General features: G+C 41.7%; 1 protein-coding gene across 1 annotated transcript in view; it reads right to left on the bottom strand.

Moving 5' to 3' along the window:
- Positions 1 to 10266: 10266 nt before the first annotated feature.
- The window catches only part of malrd1 (MAM and LDL receptor class A domain containing 1), an 81270-nt gene continuing 67257 nt past the window's right edge, over positions 10267 to 24279 (bottom strand). The window contains exons 37-43 of the mRNA XM_064332837.1: positions 19981 to 20106; positions 17944 to 18010; positions 14541 to 14644; positions 14026 to 14122; positions 13769 to 13838; positions 12316 to 12381; positions 10267 to 11620 (exon numbers count right to left, since the gene is read on the bottom strand). Coding sequence (XP_064188907.1) covers positions 11522 to 11620; positions 12316 to 12381; positions 13769 to 13838; positions 14026 to 14122; positions 14541 to 14644; positions 17944 to 18010; positions 19981 to 20106 — 629 coding nt within the window. The 3' untranslated portion in view covers positions 10267 to 11521. The remainder of the gene's footprint in view (positions 11621 to 12315; positions 12382 to 13768; positions 13839 to 14025; positions 14123 to 14540; positions 14645 to 17943; positions 18011 to 19980; positions 20107 to 24279) is intronic.

The raw sequence follows: 24279 nt of genomic DNA on the forward strand, positions 1-24279 counted from the left end.
ATCCCTGAGCGTATAGCCTACTGTGCTGAATCATTAAATAAACAAATCGATGCATGATATACATTGAATGTACGTGTGTTCTTATAGCATGCTGCATGCAACATCAGCATTTCATGCATCCAGTTAAAATGTTTGTATCGATGATATGTGGCTACATAGGTTTGTCTCCAGGTCAAGCATAACGTTCTATATTTCAAAGCACTTACGGAAACCTACAGCTAGAATGAATCTGAACCGCACCGACAAGTTTATAAAAGCGAAAGGGGCTCAGTTCATAGGTAATGTGATCAGAAGTTTCTTAAGGATCGGACGTAAGAAAATGTAATGCGTTAGCCTATATTATTGGACGGAAATAGCGCCATCTTTTGGAAAAGGATGACATTTGAGCCCACGGATGCCCTTAGACAATTTTCATTGAAAGAAGTTTTTTAACACAACCTTGATGTAGAAGTTATGATGGTAAAATGTGTAGACATAAGGCCCTAGTTATGTTCGATAATGTAAACTCTGGTACCGAAATCTAATTGATCCATATTAAGATGGGGACCTAATGGGGTTCCTTCGGTGCTTTATTTGAAGCTTTGCTCATTCAAAACTCGCCAGTCATTTAACGTCTGGAATAATACACAGCTGGAAATTCTATCTTTCCAAGCTTGCCAGAATTGCTTTCGATGTGAGATTCCTCTGGGGTAGTGTGGCAAAGTTCCATCACTTAGAACACTCCGGTTTAAATTCCATAATAAACATATATATTCGAGAAGGATAAGCTGAAGCACGTGGAAGTTCCAATTAAAACACATTCTGTTAGGACTCTGGTGAGCACACTTAAAAATTGTTATTGCTATTGAAAAAAAAGGAACCGAAAATCCTAAGGGGGGACGATTATTTCCGTAATATAGATTATTTGTTGTAATATCAACAAGTCCAGTCGCAAAAGTGCATTTCAAGCGTAAATCCAGCCTCTTCAGCCACATATTACCACTCTTTCCCAGGAAGTCGCTAATGGAGGTCATGATAACGTGAATGTTCTGCCTGCTGCTGGAAGCATGTTATATAGGTTGAGTACCCAATAACAGAATTATTTGAAGTAACCACTGGCTGACTTTGCACTCTCTTTGTAGTTCTGGGACAAGATCAAACTCAAACTCAAGATCACACTTTTTTCATTTTTGTGTGAGTGTGTGTGTGTGTGTGTGTGTGGGGTGGGGGTGGGGGGGGTTGTTGGACTCCAGGGGAAATACACGTTTCTTCTTCGGCGCTCCTGTAAGCATTGATAAACCTGGTCTGGTGTGCATTTGAAGTTATAAAGAGATTTTTTGCTTAGAAAAACGTGTTCTGCAGGATGAACATTCAGCACATATCTATTCTGTGGGGGAATCTTGTATGCTGTTTGATTTATTTTGTAACACATCAAGTCATTTGAACTTTGCCAATGTGCACATTTATGGGAGAGCTATACCCATGAGAATATTCTCAGGCATCTCTGACTCTAAAGCTTTTCAGAGAATGCTGATATTTTAATATTTTATTATAATTACACTTTTACATTTTTTTTCCCAGCCAGTGCAATGTTTTCATACTGCTGCTGCTGTTTACTCACATGGGTTTGCTAGCCATACTACACCTATGCTAAATGAAGAACTATATCCCCAACACAGTTTTCGCCCTAATAATGCTAAATTCTCCCACTTGTGCCTACTGTGACATCTGACTTTACATTGTTAAATTACGTATTGACTACTATTTGCCAGTGGCCCTGATGACTTAGTATCAGAGCTACACAAAACATGTGTGTACGCACATATTAACATCACTCTGGATAACAGCCTCTGCTAAATGCATGTAAAACATGTAAATGTATACCTTTCCAAAACATGGTCCGGTGGATGACAACAACAGCAACAAGGGTAGGCAGAATGTCATGAACACAATGCAAAGGAACTTTAAAGGCTTTGGCTTTCTCAAAGCTCTGCTTTAATGTCCTGCTAAAGCAGTTTAATGTCAGACTGAAAACAGGCAGTTGCAATAGCCAGTTTAAGAGGGTCAGTTAGGGCGGACTGGAATTCAGGCCTTTGAGTTCTTGAGGGAAATTTGTGTGTGACTATATATGTTCCTCATTAGGGGAAGCTTAAGATTTGTACCGCAGACCACAAATTAAACAAAAAGCAATTGGTAAGAAACAAACTGAGTTCTATGGGATAGTGGTTGATGTGTGTGTGTGTGTGTGTGTGTGTGTCTGTGTGAGAGAGAGAGTTGTGGCAGATATTTTTGTGGTTTGTACTCATTCGAATTTGAAGTCATTCACCATTAATAAGGTAGGTATGGACTCTCAGAATTGAAGGATGCTGATAAATTGTGCATGATTCAAGGTTGAAGCTAGACAAGTCCCTTTCTGAAAACAAATCTCACCTTTCACCATGAAGCCAGTACAAAACCTAACATTACGTTTCTCTTATCTAACTGCCTATATATCATGCTTATATGGCAGAACAGTCAGATTGTATCTGCACTCACCTTCAATGCAACATACATGGCAACATACCACTATTGCCTATCTCAAATCTTCTAGCTTTCATCTTGGTCATTTTGATACTCAATATATTTGGTGTCAATATGGTTTTTCTATCATTATAGCATCCAAACTCAGTGGTAACCTGATTGATGCAGATTTACTCAGTTTGGAAATAAGCAGGGCATTTAACAATTCAAAAGAAATAAAACAGATTGAACTAAGACTCTGTCTAATGGCAGGAAGGAATTCACCACTGTGCCCGGAGTATAATGTGATTTCCTTCAGATTAACCCCACGTCCAAAATGCTTACAACATCCAAAACCAACACCAGGACCTTGCTCCGCAAGCATTACATCTTGCTGACACTAAGACAGCGGTTTTATACTTCTGTATTTTTTCACTTCTTTTCCTTTTGCACTTCTCTTTCTTGGGTACTTGAAGCATCAAACAGGAGATCTGACACAACGGGCGGTACTTTCCAGTCTGGCTACATAATCACTGCATTCTAGGGTTCTGGAACTAGAGTGAGGTAGTCAGCACTTGTTTCCCAGGCACCAGGAGATGGGTCACATATTCCATTAGCTCCACACCAGACTGGACCTTATCTGTGGGATCATACAGACCAAGTTCTGCTTCCTTCTCACTGCCTCATTGCTTTTGAAACACAAAAAACACAACAGTAAACACCTTGGGCCGATGGGAATTTCCATTGCTTTAAACCCGCAGTGTTAACAGTTTATTTTTAGAGACTATTGGCTCCCAGCAATTGGTTTTGTATTGTCTTCAGTAAATAGGCAACATGCTGATGCATTACTGCATTTTGTGTGTATGAGCAGAGCAGAGTATGAAATTAATTTCTGAATGAACAGCATTGTCGAAAACATGTTAATGGAGGTTAGCCACACAAGAGAACAAGGAGAGTGCTGTCTAAATTTTCCATTTTACAATTGACTGCTAGGTTTTTCCTAATGTGAGAGGGAAAATTTGCCAAGATACAGGAGTAAACCCCCTTCCCATTGCAGCAGAGATGGAAATTGTGCATCTATGCTGGGAAATGCATGAAGATCCACATGCAGGACAGTAATATCCAGCAAGTGCAAAACGTTTTCTAAATATGTTATTTTATTGTAAGGTAATGCAAGGTTGTGGTGAACGATAAAATTGTACCAAGATTTAAATTTTTAAAGCAACTCAAGCCATTGCTTTCCAACTACATTCTTTCTTTCTTGAAGGTGTTTGCATGTCACACATTTTATAGACATGTTTCAGACCTCACAGTTCTGAAGTTCGAAAGTTTGGCTGCTTTGGAATGTGTTATTTCATATGAATGTACAGCAAATAGCTGAGATCGGAGGTGAGCGTTTGCCTATTAAGGTTTCATCAGCATGTCACATGACATGAGATTAACTCTGTGTGTCAGGCGTGCTGTCAAGGTGATCAGCTGATCGGCATTTCTGCTTGCAGGCTTCTAACCTTTCAGCTTCTCCAGACTTCAGTCAATACAAAACACAAGTTCTCAGCCCTTCAGCTAGCCCAGTTTTTTTTTTTTTTGACAAAGGAAACTTGAACAGACTTGAAACAACAGCAGATGTTTTTGAGCGTCGATTATGCTTACCTTTCATGACATGAGAGCCCGGCCAAATCCATAACATAACTAATACCATGGTATATAACGTTTGGTTTCTTTCTGAAATGAAGATCATAGAGATAAAAAGTATTTCTCATACAGCACTTTCACGGGTAAGAACTGCACATCTCTTGTGAAGAGCGCTCATGTTTGCTGCGTTCCCTGGGCTAAGGCAGGTCAGGGCACGGATCAGCCACCTCTGGCTGGGTGAAGGTGTGGAACGGCACTCTGTGGAGAACATGTGCATCAAACGGGCCAGGACACAATGCTGGCCATTCAGAGGAGCCCAGCCTCAAAGGCAAACAAATCTCCATTTAAAAAAGGCCCTGCCGGTCTCAAGACTTGATCTGGAAAATTTTCTGGAAAACAGGATGCTTCAGAAACATATCTGCTGTCCCGAGGGGAAGGAAGCTTCTCAGGAAACAAGAAAATAAAGATACAAATCCCATCTTTATATATCAGCACAACAGTAGGCAGAAGAGGTGGGTGTACGTGTTAAGTGGCAGCAATGTGTGAGCAACATTATGAGTATGTATGTGTAGTGTACTTTGTCTTTTAATGAACTTTTCCTCATTGTGCATATTAGCAACACATAACCAGATGTCACAAAATTCCCTCCCCCCTCACCTCAAGAGAGCAGATTTTAATCAGCCTGTCCCCTGTGGCGCCCCATCTTCTGTGCACCCCATTGTGAGCAGAGAGAGGGGCACGACTGGGCTCCACGATATCTGTTCCAGATATATTGTATTGTGAGAAGGCTAGGCGTAATAAGCTATACCATTATAAACTATACCTTTTTGGTCGTTTTTGAATTATTGTCTTGATTTGTTGATTTATTGCCATTTGGTTGTTTTCTATGAACATGTCTATGATTATTTTGATACTGTTGATTCTAAGAAACAAAATGAATCAAATAAATAAATGATTTTTTATTTGATTCCTTTATGATCGGCTCATTTGGTGTGCACCATTTGCAATGGAAGAATTTGTAAGTCAAGTTAGGACAGAATGAATGAACTGCTGTCCAGGCTTCTTTCACTGTGTAGGCCTGTTTGCAAACCAATGTTGCATTTCAGATAATAGATGTGAAAATGCGGTATAAATTATACCCGAGCAATCAACCCTGTCAACATTTACAACACAGAGAACTGGATTAAAATCGCTTGTGTTCAAGACCTAAAACCATTAGCATTCGGCTGCTGAACTTGGATTCTGTAGCTAGTCATACCTGTTAAAGCCAGATGAAATGAAAAAAGTAAATGATAAGGGAAATAAAATAGCGTGCCATTCAGAAAAGCAAAAAATATGGGGGAGTATGGATTTAATGAAGTGACTGCAGTCGAGGACCTAATTACATTCGATATTGAGTTCATAATGGAAAAACACACAAAATAACAACAAAAAAAAAAAACTATGAAGACTCCAAATCTGCTCCCTCAGGGCAACAAACAATAAACAATTTTTTCAGTTTCAGTCTGAATGGAGGTGGGCTGTATGGAAAAATGTTTCTTGGCTTTATGAAGCCAGAATGCATCAGCCTACTGGTGTGCAAGGGACCTTAAATGACTTATAATCACAAGCACACGTACGGGAACCGTTGGACACAGAGACAGTGTATCCAGCCATGTTTGAGGTCCCTCAGTGATATGCTAGGAAGCGAACTGTGTCACGGCATTTCGGAACATCTGTAACGAGCAGCTGCATTGTGTCAGGCGGTCCAAAACCCAGATCAAAAATACTTCCAGTGTACTACCGAACACCGGTTCAAATGAACTAGAACTTTTAAAGAAGAAAAAAAAGCTGATACCATCCCTCAGGCTGTTTGATCAAAATCTATGTGAGGCACAAAATGGCACAGTGACTCAACCAAAATGACACCGTGCTTGGCTCCTTGGCTTTTCTTGTAATACATGTGACACAACCTCTCTAGCAAACAGCATAATTTGAGCTGCGGGACCAGATAGCCTCCAGCAGCTATCGCCAATGACAGGCAAGATTCACACTGCAGATTGAGCTGGCATACCACAGGGAGCACCTGGCTGTCTGAATGCTAGGGAACCTTGTGATTGGCCTAGACAGTGAGCGACAGCATTACACCCAGTTTCCATTTGCAGAAAATATGATGTTGAAAAGTCAGCCCAGGTTGTGTCACACTGAACAGTAAAAAATTCAGTCTTAAATAGACCCCTGCTAGACCTATAAAAATGCACTGGTATAATATTTTACTATGCGCGTTAAAGACTGGGAAACCATCCTCTCATTACCACTGATACTAATATTGATTCGTATAAACATAGAAGAGGGATGTCCAGCTTTAGAATGAATGAATTCATGCAATTAGATATATTTTTCATCAGTGGGTTCTGACAAAGATAAATATCATGTTTAAAACATTAAACTTTAACAGAGAGAAAAAATAGCAAACAGATTAAAATAAAAATCTATTGACATGTTTAAAAAAGGGGTTATCACAGAACAGTGCGATAAATCATCTATGAGGGCACGTTCACATTTTTATATACTGTATATAGTATAAGACAAAAGTATTAGGCCACCTGTGTGTGTGTTTTTTTTTTAAACCTTAGGTAGAGATCAATTCTGTTAATATATGCACATTTACTGAATAGCAAACCAAAGCATAAACAATGTTTTTCTATTTCTACCACAAGAACACAAAAAGATGAGTTTTTCTTCAAAAATAATCTTAGACATGACTTTCCTCACAACAGCCTCCATTGGCTAGACTAGCAGATAAACCAGTTATTGGAAGGTAAACCGATTATCTATCCAATCATTTTGGAAAGTGGAAGATGGAGGGGTAGTTAAATTGACAGAAATCTTATCTACATTGGTTTTCTTTAAAACCACCGCTAGCCTAATATCTTTGTAATAGTGTGTGTAAAATAGATACTAAAGTTGCAGGAAATATGGCAAAGAAGAGTTAGACTTAAATGTGTGGGGCAAAGTAAACATATTGTGGCAAGAAGGTTATTTCCAGTGAGAAATTGCAAAGAAACTTAAGATTTCCAGGTGCAGTGTTCAGTACACACTCAGAAGGGCCCAACTGACAGGCAGTAATGTTCACAGGAAAAGACCAGGAAGAAGAAGGGTAACATCAGTGGCAGAAGACACATCTCTTGTGACGTCTAGCAAAATAAAACATCATGAATCTGCACAACAACTAAAGGAAGAACTCAATCCAGCTAGAAACCAGTGTCCCTGACTACAGTGACACGGAAACTACAATCAGCTGGTCTAAAAGGATGTGTATCTGCAAAAAAGCCCTTGCTACATATTGTTAAAAAGAACACTCCCATGGGCTAAGAACCATCAACACTGGACCAAAAGTTTGAATTATCTGGAACCAAAAAACAAGTTTATGTTCAACCAATTAAATAGATGCCCTTAAATTAATGGAATTCTTCTGAACATAACGTATACGGCCACCTAATACTTTTGGTCTGTACTATATATATATATATATATATTTAGTCTGTACTATATATATATATATATATACACACACACACACACATAATAAAAAGGCTGACTAGCTTTTTTCCTCTTTTGAACAATGGCTTTGTGCTTGCATTCTGAGCTAGCCTGGCTTCAGCAGTAAATGGAACTTTCTTTCAGTGCAGTGAATGACGAGGTTTCCAGAGGTTTGACAGCAAGCTCTGGGAACAAAACAGAGAAGCAGAGAAAGAGTAAAATAAATAAAAAAACTGGAAAAAGTGATGGCTGAACATTTTCTCACTCAGCTGAGCATCATGTGAAAAGCAGGGGAGCGATGACTAGGTCGGGGGGAAATGGGAGAGAGGCCGTTGGCCGTTTGTTGTTTTGCTACAGCTGAAATATCGCTCGTCCATCCCAAAAAAAAAAAAAGACCCAAAATGGCTGCAGTTAGTAGGAGAATGCTGAACTGCAGTTTTTCAGGCTCACCGCCGTCAAACCGCCATTCTGGGTCCATTGCCTGTTTATCTGGAGACAGCCAGGGCAGATACCACCGCAACCTGATGCGTACACTGAGCACAGCATTATCACAGGAATTCGGCCAGGAACAAACTAGTGATATGTGAATGGTCACACTCAAGAAGGAGGCCACCACATCAACACACAGTTTTTTTTTTGTTTTTGTTTTTTTTTCCGTTTTTTCTTCTATTATTATCTTATGTATTTTGGTAATATGTATTTGCTTGTTGTTTACTTCTTTAGGCATACTATGAGTATGTGTGTGATATATATGCATATACATGTAACAGTATTTAACTGAAAAGAATAGCTACTAAGTAAGGAACGGGGAGGAATAAGAGAGGTAGATGAGTTAGATAGCAGGGGGAGGAGAGAGTAGAGAAGGGGGAAGATGATAGAGGGATAAAAAGGAAAAATAAATAAATAAATGTAAAAAAATAATACTAATAAAAAAATCATGAATATAAATGGGAAAGGTACACAGAGGGGGAGGAGAAGGGGGGGAGGGGAGAGATAAGAGAGCAAGAAAGGGGGAAAAAGGAAGAAATAAAAGTTTAGTTTAGTTGTTTTTGCAACATTATTTTTATATGTATTTATGTATGTATGTATTTTTTGTATATATATGTTTGTGCATTTAGAATAAAATAAATAAATAAATAAACACAGTCAGGCCAATACAAATGAATTAATTAAAAAATATAAACACTCCCTAATTTAGTTCATTTTTGTTTCATATACTCTACAAAATAATAAATGCTCAGCATACTGTAAGAATCATGCTGCGATTTGAAATTTGTTTTTTTTAAAAAGGACAGTGCGCAGTGGAGTGGATCTGTATTCACTTTGCCAGTTGCATTTTGAGATGTATAGAATATGAAAGAGTAGCTGCTCTTTGAAGGGGGCATGAGGAAAAGGAATCACAAAAAATGCACCTGGCATCCTCTGAAGAGCGAGGCACGGAATTTGAGTTTCAGTGTCTGGAGAGGGCAGGATGGGCAGGCTGCACTCGTGGAAATGCAAACAGAAGTGGACAAGCAGCAATATGCCCCGTGAAAGCTCGGAACAATAAAACATCTTCTTTTTTTTCTTGTCAACGTGAACAATGAATGTGATCTGGCACAAGACTGGTCCGTGTACACTGCATCGGTTTTATTACATTCACAAGAGATTCACTGATGTATTTAATCTCATCCCATTGGTATGCAGAAGCATTTTATATGAGAAAACTAGGAAGTCGAAATCAAAAATTTATCTCAAATATGTGTAGCACTCATTCTGTGACAAAGCCCCCATCAGTATTGATGACAAGTCAGAAAAAAGCATCAAGTTTTAGTTTTTTCAACACTTGAACTGACAAGACTATTCATGTATTGGCTGCTCTCCCTGTATGAAAAAAAAACACAGCTGATTTTGTCATCGTTCACTCAGTTCTGGAAAGTGATGCAGCTGCAAGCAATGAAGAACTAGCATTGTGCCACGCATTGTGTCAGAAAAAAGGTAGGATAAAGAAGAAAAATAAAAAGACAATCTTGAAATAATAATAATAATAATAATAGTGTCTGTCACACCCTGAGCATCAAAAGAAAAAAAGGCTGAAATTTCAGTTGGCTATGGGCCCCTACACAAGCAGCTTCAATGGCTTCAGCAAAAAATAAAAAAAATAATAGGAATAAATAATGTATACACCAGTACAAGTGTATTGGTTTCTCCTCACTCCGTTTCATCCCTGAATAATAAGATGGCATATGCGCAGGCTTTAAAGAGTGATTTATTCTGGCTATCTCCTGCTGGCAGTCGTCCAGGAGCGGCCCTGTCGTTTCTCATTGGATGCTTCATTTTGATAGTTTGTGAAGAGGAAGAATGGAGAGTGACGGCATCTCTCTCAAGAGTGTGATGGCACCATGGATTCAGTATTTGGGATGTTAGTTGTTAGTTTCCGGTGGTGCGGAAACCTCATTGCGCACAGTATGATGTCCAGTGTTATTTCAACTCTCAACAGATGGCATTTGGTCCCACATTCCAAAGTGAGACCAAATGTTATAGTTGTTATAGTTAGAGTTGAATTAACAATGGATGTTTTACTGTGAATGAAGAGAATCTTGCAGCATTTGCATTTTTTCTGTTCTCTTTCACCAAAGACAAAACAAACCATACTGGTAATGGGGAAATATTTAATTTTATAATACTTTACCTTGTTTTAACATTGGATAACATTGATTTAATGAAGCACTGAAAGCACCGTTTCTGGTACTTTGTTGAAAATATGAAAAATACAATAAAACTGAACTGCAATGCAGCTAAATAAAAATCAAACACTATTTTCCACACTGTTCTCAATCCAGTAAAGCAGCCTTGCAACAGAATATTTAACAACTACCAATTTAAACTTGTACTGTATAACTGATTCAGAAAACACAAAGCCTTATTTACTGCATGTGCTCATTGGGTTTAACTGCTTTAAAGTACATGAATAATAGATATGCTTTTGTCTGGGTACGTTTGGGCAAGAAGCATGTGATGCATAGGCCAACAGACCATGAACAGTAATGTGATAGAAACAATAACACATACAGGATGTTGGCTTATGTAAAACAGCCACTATCCCAGAAAGATATTTGGCATTATATTATATTTCATAAAATATATGTTATAATATCCAATATTGGTCAAAATAATTAGAACCTCATTGTTATTTAGCATGAGAGTCTTTGCCTGGATTCTTTTTATGTCTGAACTTCAACAAAAGCAGGAAATATCAAGATGACTACTGATGTTAAACTGAGGCCAAAACTACTTCTGGCTGTTTGTGATCACACATTTTCCGGAAGATTTGAGCACATTTTTTAGTTCAGTAATGTGTAGCATATGTGCTGAAAGTGGCTTTATGGAAAAGAAAATAATGGCACTGTAAAACTCTCATTTGCAAGTAATATTTAAAACCCAATAAAATATAGATTCTAATATGTGTTCTCACATATTTCCCACAGTATCATATAATTTAATAAAGTGGGTAGAGCACAGATTTCCATTGCCTATAAATGAGCTGCATGATTATGTGGTTTTTGCGAGCCAAACACAAACTGATAATTTGCTATAAGGTTCCGCCCTTTTCCACCTAGTTTGACTTAGGAAAGTAATTTTCCATGTTGTTAGAAAATATTCTGTTGGTTAGCATTAGCATTTTGTATTACAGTAACGATGCATTAATTCTTTTTAAGTGCTCTTTTTGAGTGTTTTGTGTGTGCTGTGGAGTTGCTACCTCACTTGCTTTTTGGGGGCTCAGGCCTGGTTTCCTACCCAACAGTTCTTTGTAGAAAGCACTCTACAAAATACATTGATTTGATTTGATTTGAAAAGAAGACATAAATCCTTGTGTCTTGTGGTTTTAATGTCAGACGTTTCCAGGTAGTTAAGCTACGGAGCTCCTGGAGTCCAAGCCTTCTTCTCCAGTGTGGGATTGGTACAGTGGGTTGCTGAAGGACAGCTTGGAATTTCTCATGTCCAGGCCCTGAAGTGGAACACACACACACACACACACACACACACACACACACACAGAGCACAAAAACCTCTATAACGACTCGCGGACGTCTCCAACGGCACTCTGACCTGCCTAAACAAACTCTGCTCACCTTGAGCTTCAGAAGCAGACATAATATTGAGTGACACGCTAGAGCTATGCTACTTGTGTGGTTGCTACAGTGTCATGAGTATGACATAGGCTGACCCTAAGATCTCCTCTGCAGGGGTGTGTCATGCACATTACCAAATATCACAATTTCCTCTTTGTAATGGACAACTTAATCACCAGAAATACAGTAATTATCACAAGTGTACATTTGTTTGTGTAGAGTTGAAGTGATTGAACAGAATGAATGCAGTTATCAAATGAGGATTAGTTAATAACATAACAAAACAACATAATATAATGTTAAGGCTAGTTACATAATATACATTTAAAAACATGAAAGTATAAAATTGTTCTGATGAAGTCAAAGTATTTGCTCAATATGACGACTCAGCATATGTAATATATCCATGAAAAGGAAAACCAAGGGAAAAATAGGGAAGTTTGATACATGTTTGATGCAGTATTTGGAGTCCTTTCACATCAACAGAATAGCATCTGTCACCAACTGAATATTCAGCCCAAGGCAAACTGCGTCCTACCCCCCAGCAGAACCCTGTTAGCATGGTCCCTACCTCCATCTCAGTCTTCCAGGGGTACACACTGATAGAAGTCCCAGGCACCTTTTCAATGGAAGGGAACTGAATTAATAGAAGGGAAAGAATGGTTGTTACTGGACTTGCCGATGATTCTCCTGCTACTCAAGCTCTGCAGTCAGTATTGTCTCATTATGCAAAGCAGATCTAGGCTAATTTGAATGATTGCGCTTTTGTCTCAGAAAACTTTGTTTAAGGCATTGAACAAGGAGGAAGGCCATGGTCTGGACTCTCAAGTAAGTCACCATTGTTAGGAAACATTACCAAAGCAGTATTTTAATTTGCTCAAACATTTTTTTTTTAGACACTTCGAATTCCGTTATCCTGAGTGGATTAAAAAAGTGGTTTAACCCTGTGCTAATATGAGTCAAAACGCAATGAATGCTGCTGAAACATTAACAGCATTAATGGCAGACCCACTAAGCCTTTTATTTCCTGAATTCTCGTTTTGTTTTTGCTGGTATATGACTTCATCGGCGGCACCTGTAATAGTCCATATGCACCCACGTCTGTGTGCATCCAGCTGAACAGGACGTGGTGATGTAATCATCATTAGCTCTCCTCGGGCACCGCCTGAGACCGTGTTTCTCCATGAGTGCGGAGGCTATTCATTCTGCTGTCAGAGCGCTGGTCACATTTCCACCGGGAGACCAGGATCCACGCGCGCATGGCAGACAAACGTCTCGTGCGTTAAACTCCTCCGTCTATGCCCCACACGTAAACAGGCACGCCTTGCGGAGGTCAGTATCGGCTACGTGTCGGCCCCGTCTCCCAGTCACCCGCTTTATTACAGCACACAATTCAATATAGGCAGCGTACAGACTGCATCTCCGGATCGTATCTGTTACGACTTTCCTGAAACGGCAGCAATTCTATCTTTTCACTTATAATTCCATCTGTCACTGACCCCCGCAATCCCCCTTCATGGTCTGTGTTTATCTGACTATTCAATGGATTTCTCTGGAAGTCTGGACGTGCTAAACCAGGACTTTAGCATTGACAAAGGAGAATGTTTACATCTTTCTAAGGAGAAAGCAAATGAGAATGACTTTCTGAACGTGAACGGCACTTGAATTTAAGCAATCTGCTAGTTAATATTAGTCCCATGGCCTCCTTTGTCAGATAACTGTAATTGGAACTCTTGTCAGGAGATGGTCTATTGCAATGCTGAGGACAGTAAAACTGAAGACACAGCCATGTTGTGCTTTAGCCTTATCAGTACCACAGCATTACAGGGAGGTAACATATACTTTCTTCTTGTGCTAAGTGTGAAAGGGAAGAAAACAGGCTTGGCTTTCATGCCATTGAAATCAATAACTTCCGACGCATGGGGACTATGAAAGTGTTACAAATGGGAAACAGACAGTAGTGTTTTCATCAGGAAACGTCATGCGCTATTAAACTGGCGAAACAGAGAAGAGAGAAAACTTGCCCCTGCTCTCTGGTCAAAGAGGTCAAACACTGGATTATCCATCACTCCACAGTTCATTTCCTCGGACTTCCTGCACAACCCAGAAAACAAACACAAGTGTGTTATGGCACTCTAAATGACAACTGTTATCTGTGTCTGTTTATTCTAAATTAATGGCCTATTGTTTAAATAATAATCTAATAATTTTAAGTATTATTAGAGTTACATATTCACATCTATCCCTACCACTATTATCATCGCTGCATTTATGAACTTACGCTGAAGAGCATTTTCTTCTGAACACAGCGAAGACAGCAACGACCATTCCCAGGACCAAGAACACTAGCCCAGCCCCCAGGCCAATGTACGCAGATTCTGATAGGGTCAAACACATGCGTTACTGCATCCTGCAGCAAACAGTTCAGCACACAGCATACAGCCTTGGACTTAATTCAGCACAACAGAGGATGCACAGTTCAGCAAACATGGGGTACTGGGTCACACACATGGGGCTGACAGACTAAATTCAATTTTGAATGGAGATTTGAAACCTCAAAACTCAGTTTAGCCCAAGACTAAGCTTAATCTGTGTCTGTGAAACCTGTTTTGTTCTTTTTGTTTGTTTTTATTGATGAGAGGATCATTAATTTCATTTCAGTTCACTGTAACTGAACTCAGCTAATGGGGCTCTCCAGTTTCACAGACTGCTGCATTGCAGCAGACATCTGTGGAGCTGTTTTGTGTGCTGCTCCTCAGACTGTGAGAGGTAAGAGGTGATAGACGGCAGGTTGACCAGGTCTCTTACCCTGTCCTATGTCTCCAGGCCCTGGGGGAGGGACAGGGGGTGATGGCTTCTCTTTCAAGTGACAGCGATTGCCTCTCCAGCCCGGGACACAGCTGGGAGGAGAAAGGACATGGTTCACAGATGATTACTAACCCCTGAGACACAAAAAAAATAACTCGTTTGCATGTTTAACTTTTGCATAATCTCTTTCTGCACTGTCTAATCTGGGTGGACATTTCGGCAATCATAAAGGTAAATCGGCTAACAGTCATTCCAGCTATGGCCAAAATACTCATATATATTAAAGACTCTACAGATGCTATTAACAATATGGTCAATACTGAATACATCAGTACTTTCACGATAAGCACATTGTAATGGAGTAGTTCCTGCTATCACAGAAACTAGCAGACAGACTTTCACAAATTTCAACCAGATAAACAAGAATATGCAACTACAAAAAAATTAATTCATGAGTGACGCATAGAGATAGATTGACTGACAGGCTGATCTTGATAAAAAAAGAAGAACAGTAGAAACTCTGATGCGATGTAGAGAGAGATATAGAGACAGCATATCAGCCAGCCTGCCAGCCGGCAGCACAGAACGCATCGCTGCATTCCGTACTTGGCGATGATGCAGAGTCCACGCTGACACCGTATATCAAAACGGTGAGAGAGGATTCTGCCTTTGTCATGCAACAGTTAATTAAAGACGCGACTAGTGCTGGGTGCCTGCGCCATTATGTCTGCAGGCATCAAACAACATGGAACCACAAGACAGCGGAGATAATTAAAGTGGGTGTTTTCTGTTTGTCTGACACAGACCACTGGGTGAAGGGGGAAGCCATGGGGAATCAACTTCTTAAAACCAAACCGCACCTGGTCTAACGTAAAACACAGTGTTCAGGGGATATACGAGCCACCGGCTCCTAGTTCCTTCATTATTCATCATGTAAAACAGGCCATATGGAGTGGTATGGGCCAGGACTCAAACAACATTTGTTTGTAACTCTGACCATAAAACAATTGTACAACTAAATGCAAGAGTCTCCAAAATGGAGTTTTGCTTGTTTGTTTCCATTAGGAAAAGGGGATTTTTGATTTTAAAGCTGGAGACAGGTGTCGGGTGAATCTAAGCTGTAAACAGTGTGGGCTTGTAATCCCCTGCCTGCTGAGAGACAGAGACAGAGGAGCATGAGGTAAAAGCTGAGACTGACACCTCCACATAGAGGTTCCTTTGACAGTTGCATGGCACAGCCAGTTACGTAACTCTCCAGGGGACACCGGGGCTACCAACAGCGTCTCCTCAGCCAACAGCAGGGAAATATCACCGCCCAAGCGTCCCGCTCGTTTCTCAAACGCGCATTTTTAAATCTCCCCTCCGCTCGCCTTGAGGGATACATTCTGCATTTCCATGTGACATTCAAACGGCATTGTGGGAATGGGCAATACAGGTGAGGCAGCCCTGCATCAATCTCGCCGCCTTGGCGGACAGGTCCCGCGTGCTGATTGCTTTGCTGCGCTCGCCGGCCGGGGAGAGTAAAACTTATCCGGCCATGTTTTACAACTGCCACGAGCCTCGCGGCCCTGTTCCTTGGCAACGTTTCCTCGCGACGCTCGGACAAACGGGCGCTAAATCTGAGCTGCGCGTTATCGTGAAAACCTGAAAAACGATTCCCTCTAATCCAAGCAGCCACTATGTTAGCTAACAGTCACCAGCATCCATAAATGTCAGCAGCATCAATAACGCGTGCACGGCAGGTGCACTTGCCAGCAGTTATTTGCATAAAACACCCATATCTACAGGGACTTCACTGCATCTCAGGCAAGTAAAAATTCCACCCCTGGCTGCAGGAAATATATGCAGCAGATGACTAGACGAAGAAACTCGTCTCGGAAGCATCAGCCGTCCCACACCCAGCAGCTCCTCGTACAGCCCTCAGCAGCGAGCCACACGTGCGGTTTGGAGTGTGTGGCAGAGCGCACAGCTCGCTGAACCGCTCACGCACGGGGTCACATAAGCCGGCAGGAACTGGGGGGGTTAGCGCAGTCTGGCGTCCAGACCGCGGTCTCCCCGCCACCCGCCTGGGGGAGGAGCGGCGGCGTCTGCGAGGACCCGTGGGAAAGGGAGGAAGAGTGCACGCAGCGGTTCGTGCCGCGGGATCGGCTCTCAGGTTCTCCCGCGGTCCGCGAAGCGTGACTTTTCTGAAGAGGAAGTGCCGCACGCCGATGTGAGTCCCGTGTTCCGGCTACAGCCGCGGTCCTCAGAGGCCGACGCGCACGACCCGCCCTCCAAGAATCCCAGCATGAACGCGATCGCCCTCCGTCTTCGATTCGTTTCCCCTGCGGAACATTCTGGCACTCGTGAAGACAAAAACATGAGGGGAACACCCACCAGGCACCAGACCGAGCAAGTTTCCAACTGCTCTAGGTTATGAGTATATCAGCGTACTTAAACCCATAAATACCTATACTGGATTGTGAGAGGAAATGGATGACAGAGTATTGGACTGACTTTGGCAGACCTTGGTTAAATAATAAACAGCTACATTTTTTCCACAGCCTTTGGATTTGGCTGGGTGAAGCAGCTGCCAGTCAGAGAGAAAAGGGCTGCACATTTCTGGCGGGACGGACGAGCGCTCTGGGCCTGCTCTGGCTGCTTCACCTCTCCCCTCACGCCGCTGACCCGTGGCCGGTGGAAGTGTGTTGGAGTGTGTGCTGACGCGTGTTTCTGGGTTTGGCGCGAATTGGGAGCGCCCCCCCCCCCCCCTTCTCACTCGAGACTCCGGGAGCTGCGTAGGTGGTGGGTTCGACCCTGCGCATGAAAAAGGCCACGTGCCATCTGGGGGCCGGGAAAAGGGGGGTTCTGGGTAGTGGGCCGGCTATCTCCGCGGCGTGCAGAGTGGAATTACCCACAGGGTTTTTGCATTTATCTGCAGACACAGGCACTCGGACTGTGGTTGACTGTGGGATGAAAAGCCCATACTTCACTGCTGAGGGTTTTGGGATTGCTTTGCCAGGAAATGTCATGCGTGTAATGTATGTGTGAGTACACCCACATCCATGATGATGTTAGGCAAGCTTCCCGGCCTTGCACAGAGTATGGCTTAGTTAAATAAAGCATGAGGGCTGTCATCAGTGTTTATTTGACTCGTGTTGGGTGATTTTCAGCGGCAGCGGTTGAAGCCGATGCTATTACACAGTTAATTTCTCACACTAAAACAGCGCCGATCGTCGTGATTCTGTTTCCGTTATGATGTGCTGAACAGTCATATTGTATAACCCGAACCTCAGGGGTTCGGGTTATACAATATTATACAATATGTTCGGGTTATACAATACGCAATAGCTGGAGGCCGACGAGTGAAATTCACAACGAATCCATCGTGGCTGAAACGCAGCGCACTCACCGGCAGAGCGGGCCCCACTCCTCCACCAGGCACACGCCCTCATTCAGGCAGTATCCCGCAGGACATTCTGAAAAGCAAGCAGGCAAGTCGTTTCAGAATGACGAGTAATTTCAGAGTGACGAGTAAATGTCAAGCTTTAACACAGGGGAGACGGCCATTTGGAGTTCATCGTCTTCTGTAATTGCTTTAATGGCTTTAACTGAACACACGCCTCATGTCGGGGCACGTGTGTGTGTGTGTGTGTGTGAGTGTATGTAAAATTAATCAGCCCCATAGTGCTTGGTCTGTCTTCGGCTGCAAGACGTCCTGCAAGTAAAGGGCTCAGGGGCGCAGGTGAGAGAGTTGGGTGGGGTGGGGTGGGGGGGTAGTGGCCCTGCCTCTCTTCCCATTCTCTGCCTTCAGGGTCTATGGATTCGCCTCCACCTGCTTAGAACTCAGAACTTCTAGCTCTGAGGCACATTTCCGCGTCCTGCCATGGCCAACTCGTGGAAGGCAGCTTCAGCTGAAAATACTCTTCTGGAGCTAATTTTTTTTAATTCACCGAGTGCATTCTTACTCTAGCTTTGAACATGGATTAAGAGGTGATATGGCACAGAGCCAACAATATTGAAATTATTTGATTGCATTTTAATCTAGTCTACTGGGTTTCATTGACCCCACAGGGAGTTTTTATATGTTCACTGTGGATTTGCAGTTAAAAAGAAAGGTTTTATTTTGGGGTTTTAATGATGACATCCTTCAGCATTACAAATCTCCCTGGAAAAGAGTTCCACAAGCAACTGATAACGGTATAAACTTTTTTTTTTTTTCTCTTAACAAAAATTTGCCCTCAAATTAAATGTCTTCTTAACTTATACCTGTAGGCAACAATGCACAAATGCTGCATGCTAAATACTGCTTCTTCCACAAAGAAAGAAATATCCTTTTATCCCTAACACCTCCAGGCCTTCAGCATGTGAGGTGACGACCATTATCAAAAAACTGACACTGCCTGCCACTGGTTTTATGGTTTTATATTTTGTTATTATTTAGTATAATGTTTAATAAATATTGTTTGCAGTTCTCTATTTGAACCATGAATAGATGACGCTGCAATAATATTCTAGTTCCTCATACATATGTATTATATGCGGAACATTTCAAATTCTAAAACAGTTGGAGGTTTGAATTCCTCTCCATGAGACAGGAACTGAAACTGTGTGGTTCTCCTTAAACTGAGTGATGTCTGAAGTGGCTCTGAGCTCTCAGACATGTCCCTTAAATGAGTGTGGGTGTTGGATTTGAAATCGGCATCTGTGAATTTCCATCTGAGGCGCAATTTCATGACTGAGCTCTCCCAATGGAAGGAAAATACAAAATAAAATTCCACAAATGGACTGGAATGATTGTTAAGTATCTGTCATGACTCCATGACCATCATCTCCCATTGCATGTCACAAAGCAAAATATCAAAGAGGGACACAAATGGTCTCCTGCATTGCATTTCTACCTAACACTCTAGACCTTAGTGCAGTAGTGCATCCCACAGACCACAACGGAACCCTGACAGTCATTGCCAACTATGACTGGGAGTCCCACAAGGCAATGCACATTTGACCATAATGCAACCCACTGAGAGTGTGCATGGCACAGCACTCCCCGCCTTGCCATGCAATAGTGAGGCATCTCACTCCTCAGTTGGCAGTACTCTGCATGGGAAATGTAGTTGGTCAAATCAATGACTGCGCAGCTTGGCTGGTGGACAGCAGAGTGAGATGGAGACAGCTAGCACACAATTCTGGAAGGAACCAGGTGCACGTCTGCTCTCTCCTAGACTGCTGTTGCAGCTATAGGATGGGTCAACAATTATGACTGGGCATTTTGATATCAGGGGTAAAGAGGATGAAGCATACATATTTCAAAATATATATTTGATGACACAAAGACGTTATGATTATGTAAGAGCCAATGTCTTCCTTGAAAAAAAGCAATAATGGGAGAATAACGAAGGTGCAGAGTGAGACTGCTCGGGAAGGGCGTGTTGGATTAGTGTCTCACCGAGGCAGCTGGACTCGTCAGGCTCGAAGGGATAGCAGTCAATAAAGCCGTTACAGCGCTGCTCAGGAGCGATGCAACTGGTCTTCTCCTCACACACCAGAGCTCCATCAATACACTGCTGCAGAGCTGCACCAGGACAGACAGAGGGCAAAGGTCAATCAGATAGAGAGAGAGAGAGAGAGAGAGAGGGTCAGAAGGAAAAGATTTCACAGCTGCCAACACAGCTCTAGAACAGAGATGTCAGGGTAATGTGTTGCAGGGAAATGTTCAGAAGGCACTTGGTGTTACTTAAATGTGGTCTAAACCAGCCAGAAACCAATATAAACAAAACCATGTAACAAGCTAAAGCCTCTCATCTGGAATATGAACACAGGACCACAAACAAAAAAAAACTGATATTGCTGGCAACTTCTCACCAAGTATCTGTACAGTGTACTAGACAAACACAAAGCTAAAAAAGGAGACCGTATAAAAAGAGGAAGTATAAATGCTTTTATATCATAGGGGTCAGTGGCTAGACGAGTCAAAAGAACCCTGGCCTAGAATTCCCACAGAGCAAGAGTCTTAGAACAATGACACCACCTCCAGGAGCTCCATTCACCCAGACGATTGCACGGCCTTAACTGTGGCCATAAAAGACGCCTATGGCTCAGGGTAAGCAGTCGTAGTCAAATGTCTGATTTGGCTCCTGTAATCTGTCTTAATAACTGGCTCCCAGGGGGCATCTTAAATCCATGCCCAAATGATTTGAGGTAAGATTTCTGCTGCAAAATTGATGTCATATCTCTTCTGCGAATTTGCATCAGTAGAGAATTGTCTCCTTGCTTTAAGTGCAATACAGTCCTTGGATGAAGGGGAATATACAGTTTGAAGTCATTGTTACTACTAATTGTACATTGCTGGCATATTGAGCATTCTCCGAAGCACGAAGGCTAAGATGAAGGTTGAAATAAAGATGCCAAGACACAGATCTGAGAAGCTTCACCAAGAGCATTCAGTGCCAGTGTGCAGTTAAACATGAACACTCAATGCAAGCTTTGAGTAGCATTTGTCCAAGCCATTCTTACATGCCCGAAAAGTAAAACTGTAAAATAACAATTCAAATAAAATCAAATACAACCGATGTCAAGTAATGAATGAGCAAACTGTAGATAAACAACTTAAAAAAAAACAAAATATCAGAAAAGAAGGTGGCTTTGAGGGAAGTACATGCTTGCAGCATGCTGTAATAAGTCCTGTAAAACAGTGTGGTTGAAAGGTCAGCTATTTTTTGTCATTGGGATCATGTTTCTGCCGTCTCAGCAGAACCCTGGGGTGCCAGCCATCAATAAACACCCTTATAAGGGCTTTTTGTAATGCATTTTATCACTTCCCGACAGTAAACTATGAATTGCACTTGATTTATGTTCACTTTCTCTTTCACTATGTGCTGCAACTGCTTACCTGCCTATAGAAATGATCACTGAAATTAATGATTGATTTGGTCTTAGTCCATCATTTTATTAAAATTTTGAATGAAAACAAAAGTCTCCCTCGGTCTCCCAATACTGAGTGCAGGATCTTTAGTAAAAAAAATAAGACAAACCTGCGTCCACCCATGCAAAATTATACCCATGAACAAAGACCAAACCCCTTCATACAGCATGCTTCTCAAATCAAGTCATGTGGCAGATCAATTGAACAGAATCATCATCTGCCCTTGAAATAAATGCATCCTGGGTAAGGTCTTGTCATGGCACAGTGTTGTGAGAATGTCAGGAGCAGATAAGAGAGGTACCGTAGCATCTAAATCATTTTCCGGTGTACCCTTGTTCCTTGAGTGATCGCTGGCCATTGTTGGGAATGTCAGTTGGGCATCAGCATCTATCTGCCAGCTGGGCAGAGTGCTTCAGTCAACCTCCACCTTCATTTCACAATTCCCTGTTTCTATCACCTGAATCTGTACTGTAAAGCAGGATAACACACATATGCAATGTATTTGTACAAATGACCCAAGCAAGACACACAATGGCACCGTGAACAGTCAAGTGATTAAATGTCTTTCTGGTGGTCAAATCGAATCAATTTAATTTGCATTGTGCTTTTTACAGATAACTGTCACAAATACACTGCAGAGTAGCAGAATGGAAATAAAGGTGAAAAACCCCCAAATTCATTAAAAAAACCTCCCCATTTAAGTTTTGTCATTAACCAAGCTTGTAACAAATAGCCTTGTCAAATACTTTGAAAGATTAAGGTGTATAATATAATTGATTATTGTTTTAGCTAACAGCCAACTGAAATTAAATGTTTAACAGAAGTTTAATATTTGTGTTTTTCTTATTTTGGCACATAAAATAATGCAAGTGTCTTGCTCACAATCCCAAATTGATTTGTCATAACATACAGCAATTGTTTTAAATCATGTACTAAACTTAATAAGCTGTAGCACAGGCAATATCCAAGAGATGGTTTTAGTTCCAGGTCTTTAAAAACATGGCTCTAATTTATTCTCTTTGCTTTGAATTGATTCACTAAAGAATTATTGGTGTGGGCCTCGTGTTAAACAATACTGGCTTCTTCTCCTGAGGGGCAGGTGCCATTCAATGACACCTGCCCCCCCCCCTGGAATGTAATCAGAAAGAAGGAAATGTCAGCCACTAAAGAGGGTTACAGCTGCCTGTTTCTGTGGCCATTCCTCAAGCAATCATAGGGACTCTTCCCATCTCTCCCCTGCCCATCTGTCACAACGGCAACACGGGCCATTCCATCGTTGCACAACGCGCGTGGCACGTCCCCTTGCTAACACAGGGCCTGTCACACGCTCATTTTCCCACTCATTCACAGGCCCAAGTGAAGCACAGAGGACAGGGAGGCTCACACCACAGAAAGCTAAACCAAATGTATTCACCGAATACTAAAAATAAGCCCTTTAAGGAAGAGTAGCGACTTTCCCGTCTGAAAATTTCACAACGCGCCCTTTTGCCGGGGACATTTCTGAGATGAATCGTTTCACAAAACACGACACACAAAGAGCACACTCGCTATAGCAGAAGTAAAATAAATAACTGAAACCAGCAACAGCCAATGAGTAAGACAGATTTTGCCATTTACAGTTTCAGTACATGCTGTCCTTGCACGGGGTGGCCACTTTGTCATTGTTTCACATTAAGCTGACACTTCTCTATGCAATCTATCTATCCATGCAGTCTACGTAATTAAAAGTGCTGTTGGAAAAGTGCTATGCAGATTAACATGTTACACAAGTGGTGTAATCACTTAGAGATGTCAATGTTGAACTTTGTCAGGATTAGGATTTGGTTATATGTTAAAGTTGGAATTTAACATGTTAAAGTAGGTCCTAGAGCAGTGGTGTCAAACTCGTGCCATGGAGGGCCGTGTGTATGCAGGTTTTCATTCCAACCAGTTAATGCTGCCTTAATTGAGTCCAATTACTCATTCAGCCATATGCGTTTAACTGCATTGAAGCACAGAATATAAGAAAATTTTTATTTAGACAATGCGGGTCACCATAGACGTCGGGTCACCATTGTGCACAAACCTGCATCCCTAATTCAGCAAATAATTTAACTAATTATATAATCAAGATCTGAGGCTGGAATGAAAACCTGCATACACACGGCCCTCCATGGCACGAGTTTGACACCACTGTCCTAGAGTGATGGCTTGAGTGTGAGCCAGGCTGGGGGGGGGGGGGGGGGCGGGAGAAAGGGTCAGTTGTATGACCTCTTTCATACTTGTTACCATGTGATCGTTACAATGTGTTGTTATACACTTGCTCATAATCTAATGATGAAATAATTACACTGGTATAAGGACAACTCACCATACCAGCTTCACTTATTAGCCTGCTATATACCGCAGCAAGGATGACAGTGTCACATCCAAGAATGAGCAGCACAGAATAAGATATTCTGTGAAATTCATAGGCATCAAACATACAGGACACTTCTCAGAGGTATACCTCTCACAGGAAAAGACAGGGCAAGCTGCAGATTTTCGCAACAGCCTCAAAGACTTTACAAAAGTGTTTTTATTAAACCAACCAGCTATTTTCTCTGTGGACTTCCAAAATCATGAATATTCATTGGCAGAAGGTTGTTTGGTTCCACCTTACTTGTCTGTCAGTTCTTAATTGAAATGTTTCAGTTCTACAAACAGCATCACTACACAGCCCCCCCCCCCCCCCCCCCCCCCCCCCCCCAGCCGCAGCCTGAAAGGCAGTATGTATAGTCAGTGTAATAAATCCCAATTAAATGTTTCACCAAAAAACAAATAGAAAGGTCTCAGACCATAACA

Source organism: Anguilla rostrata, chromosome 4, assembly GCF_018555375.3.
Source record: "Anguilla rostrata isolate EN2019 chromosome 4, ASM1855537v3, whole genome shotgun sequence".
Lineage (NCBI taxonomy): Eukaryota > Metazoa > Chordata > Actinopteri > Anguilliformes > Anguillidae > Anguilla > Anguilla rostrata.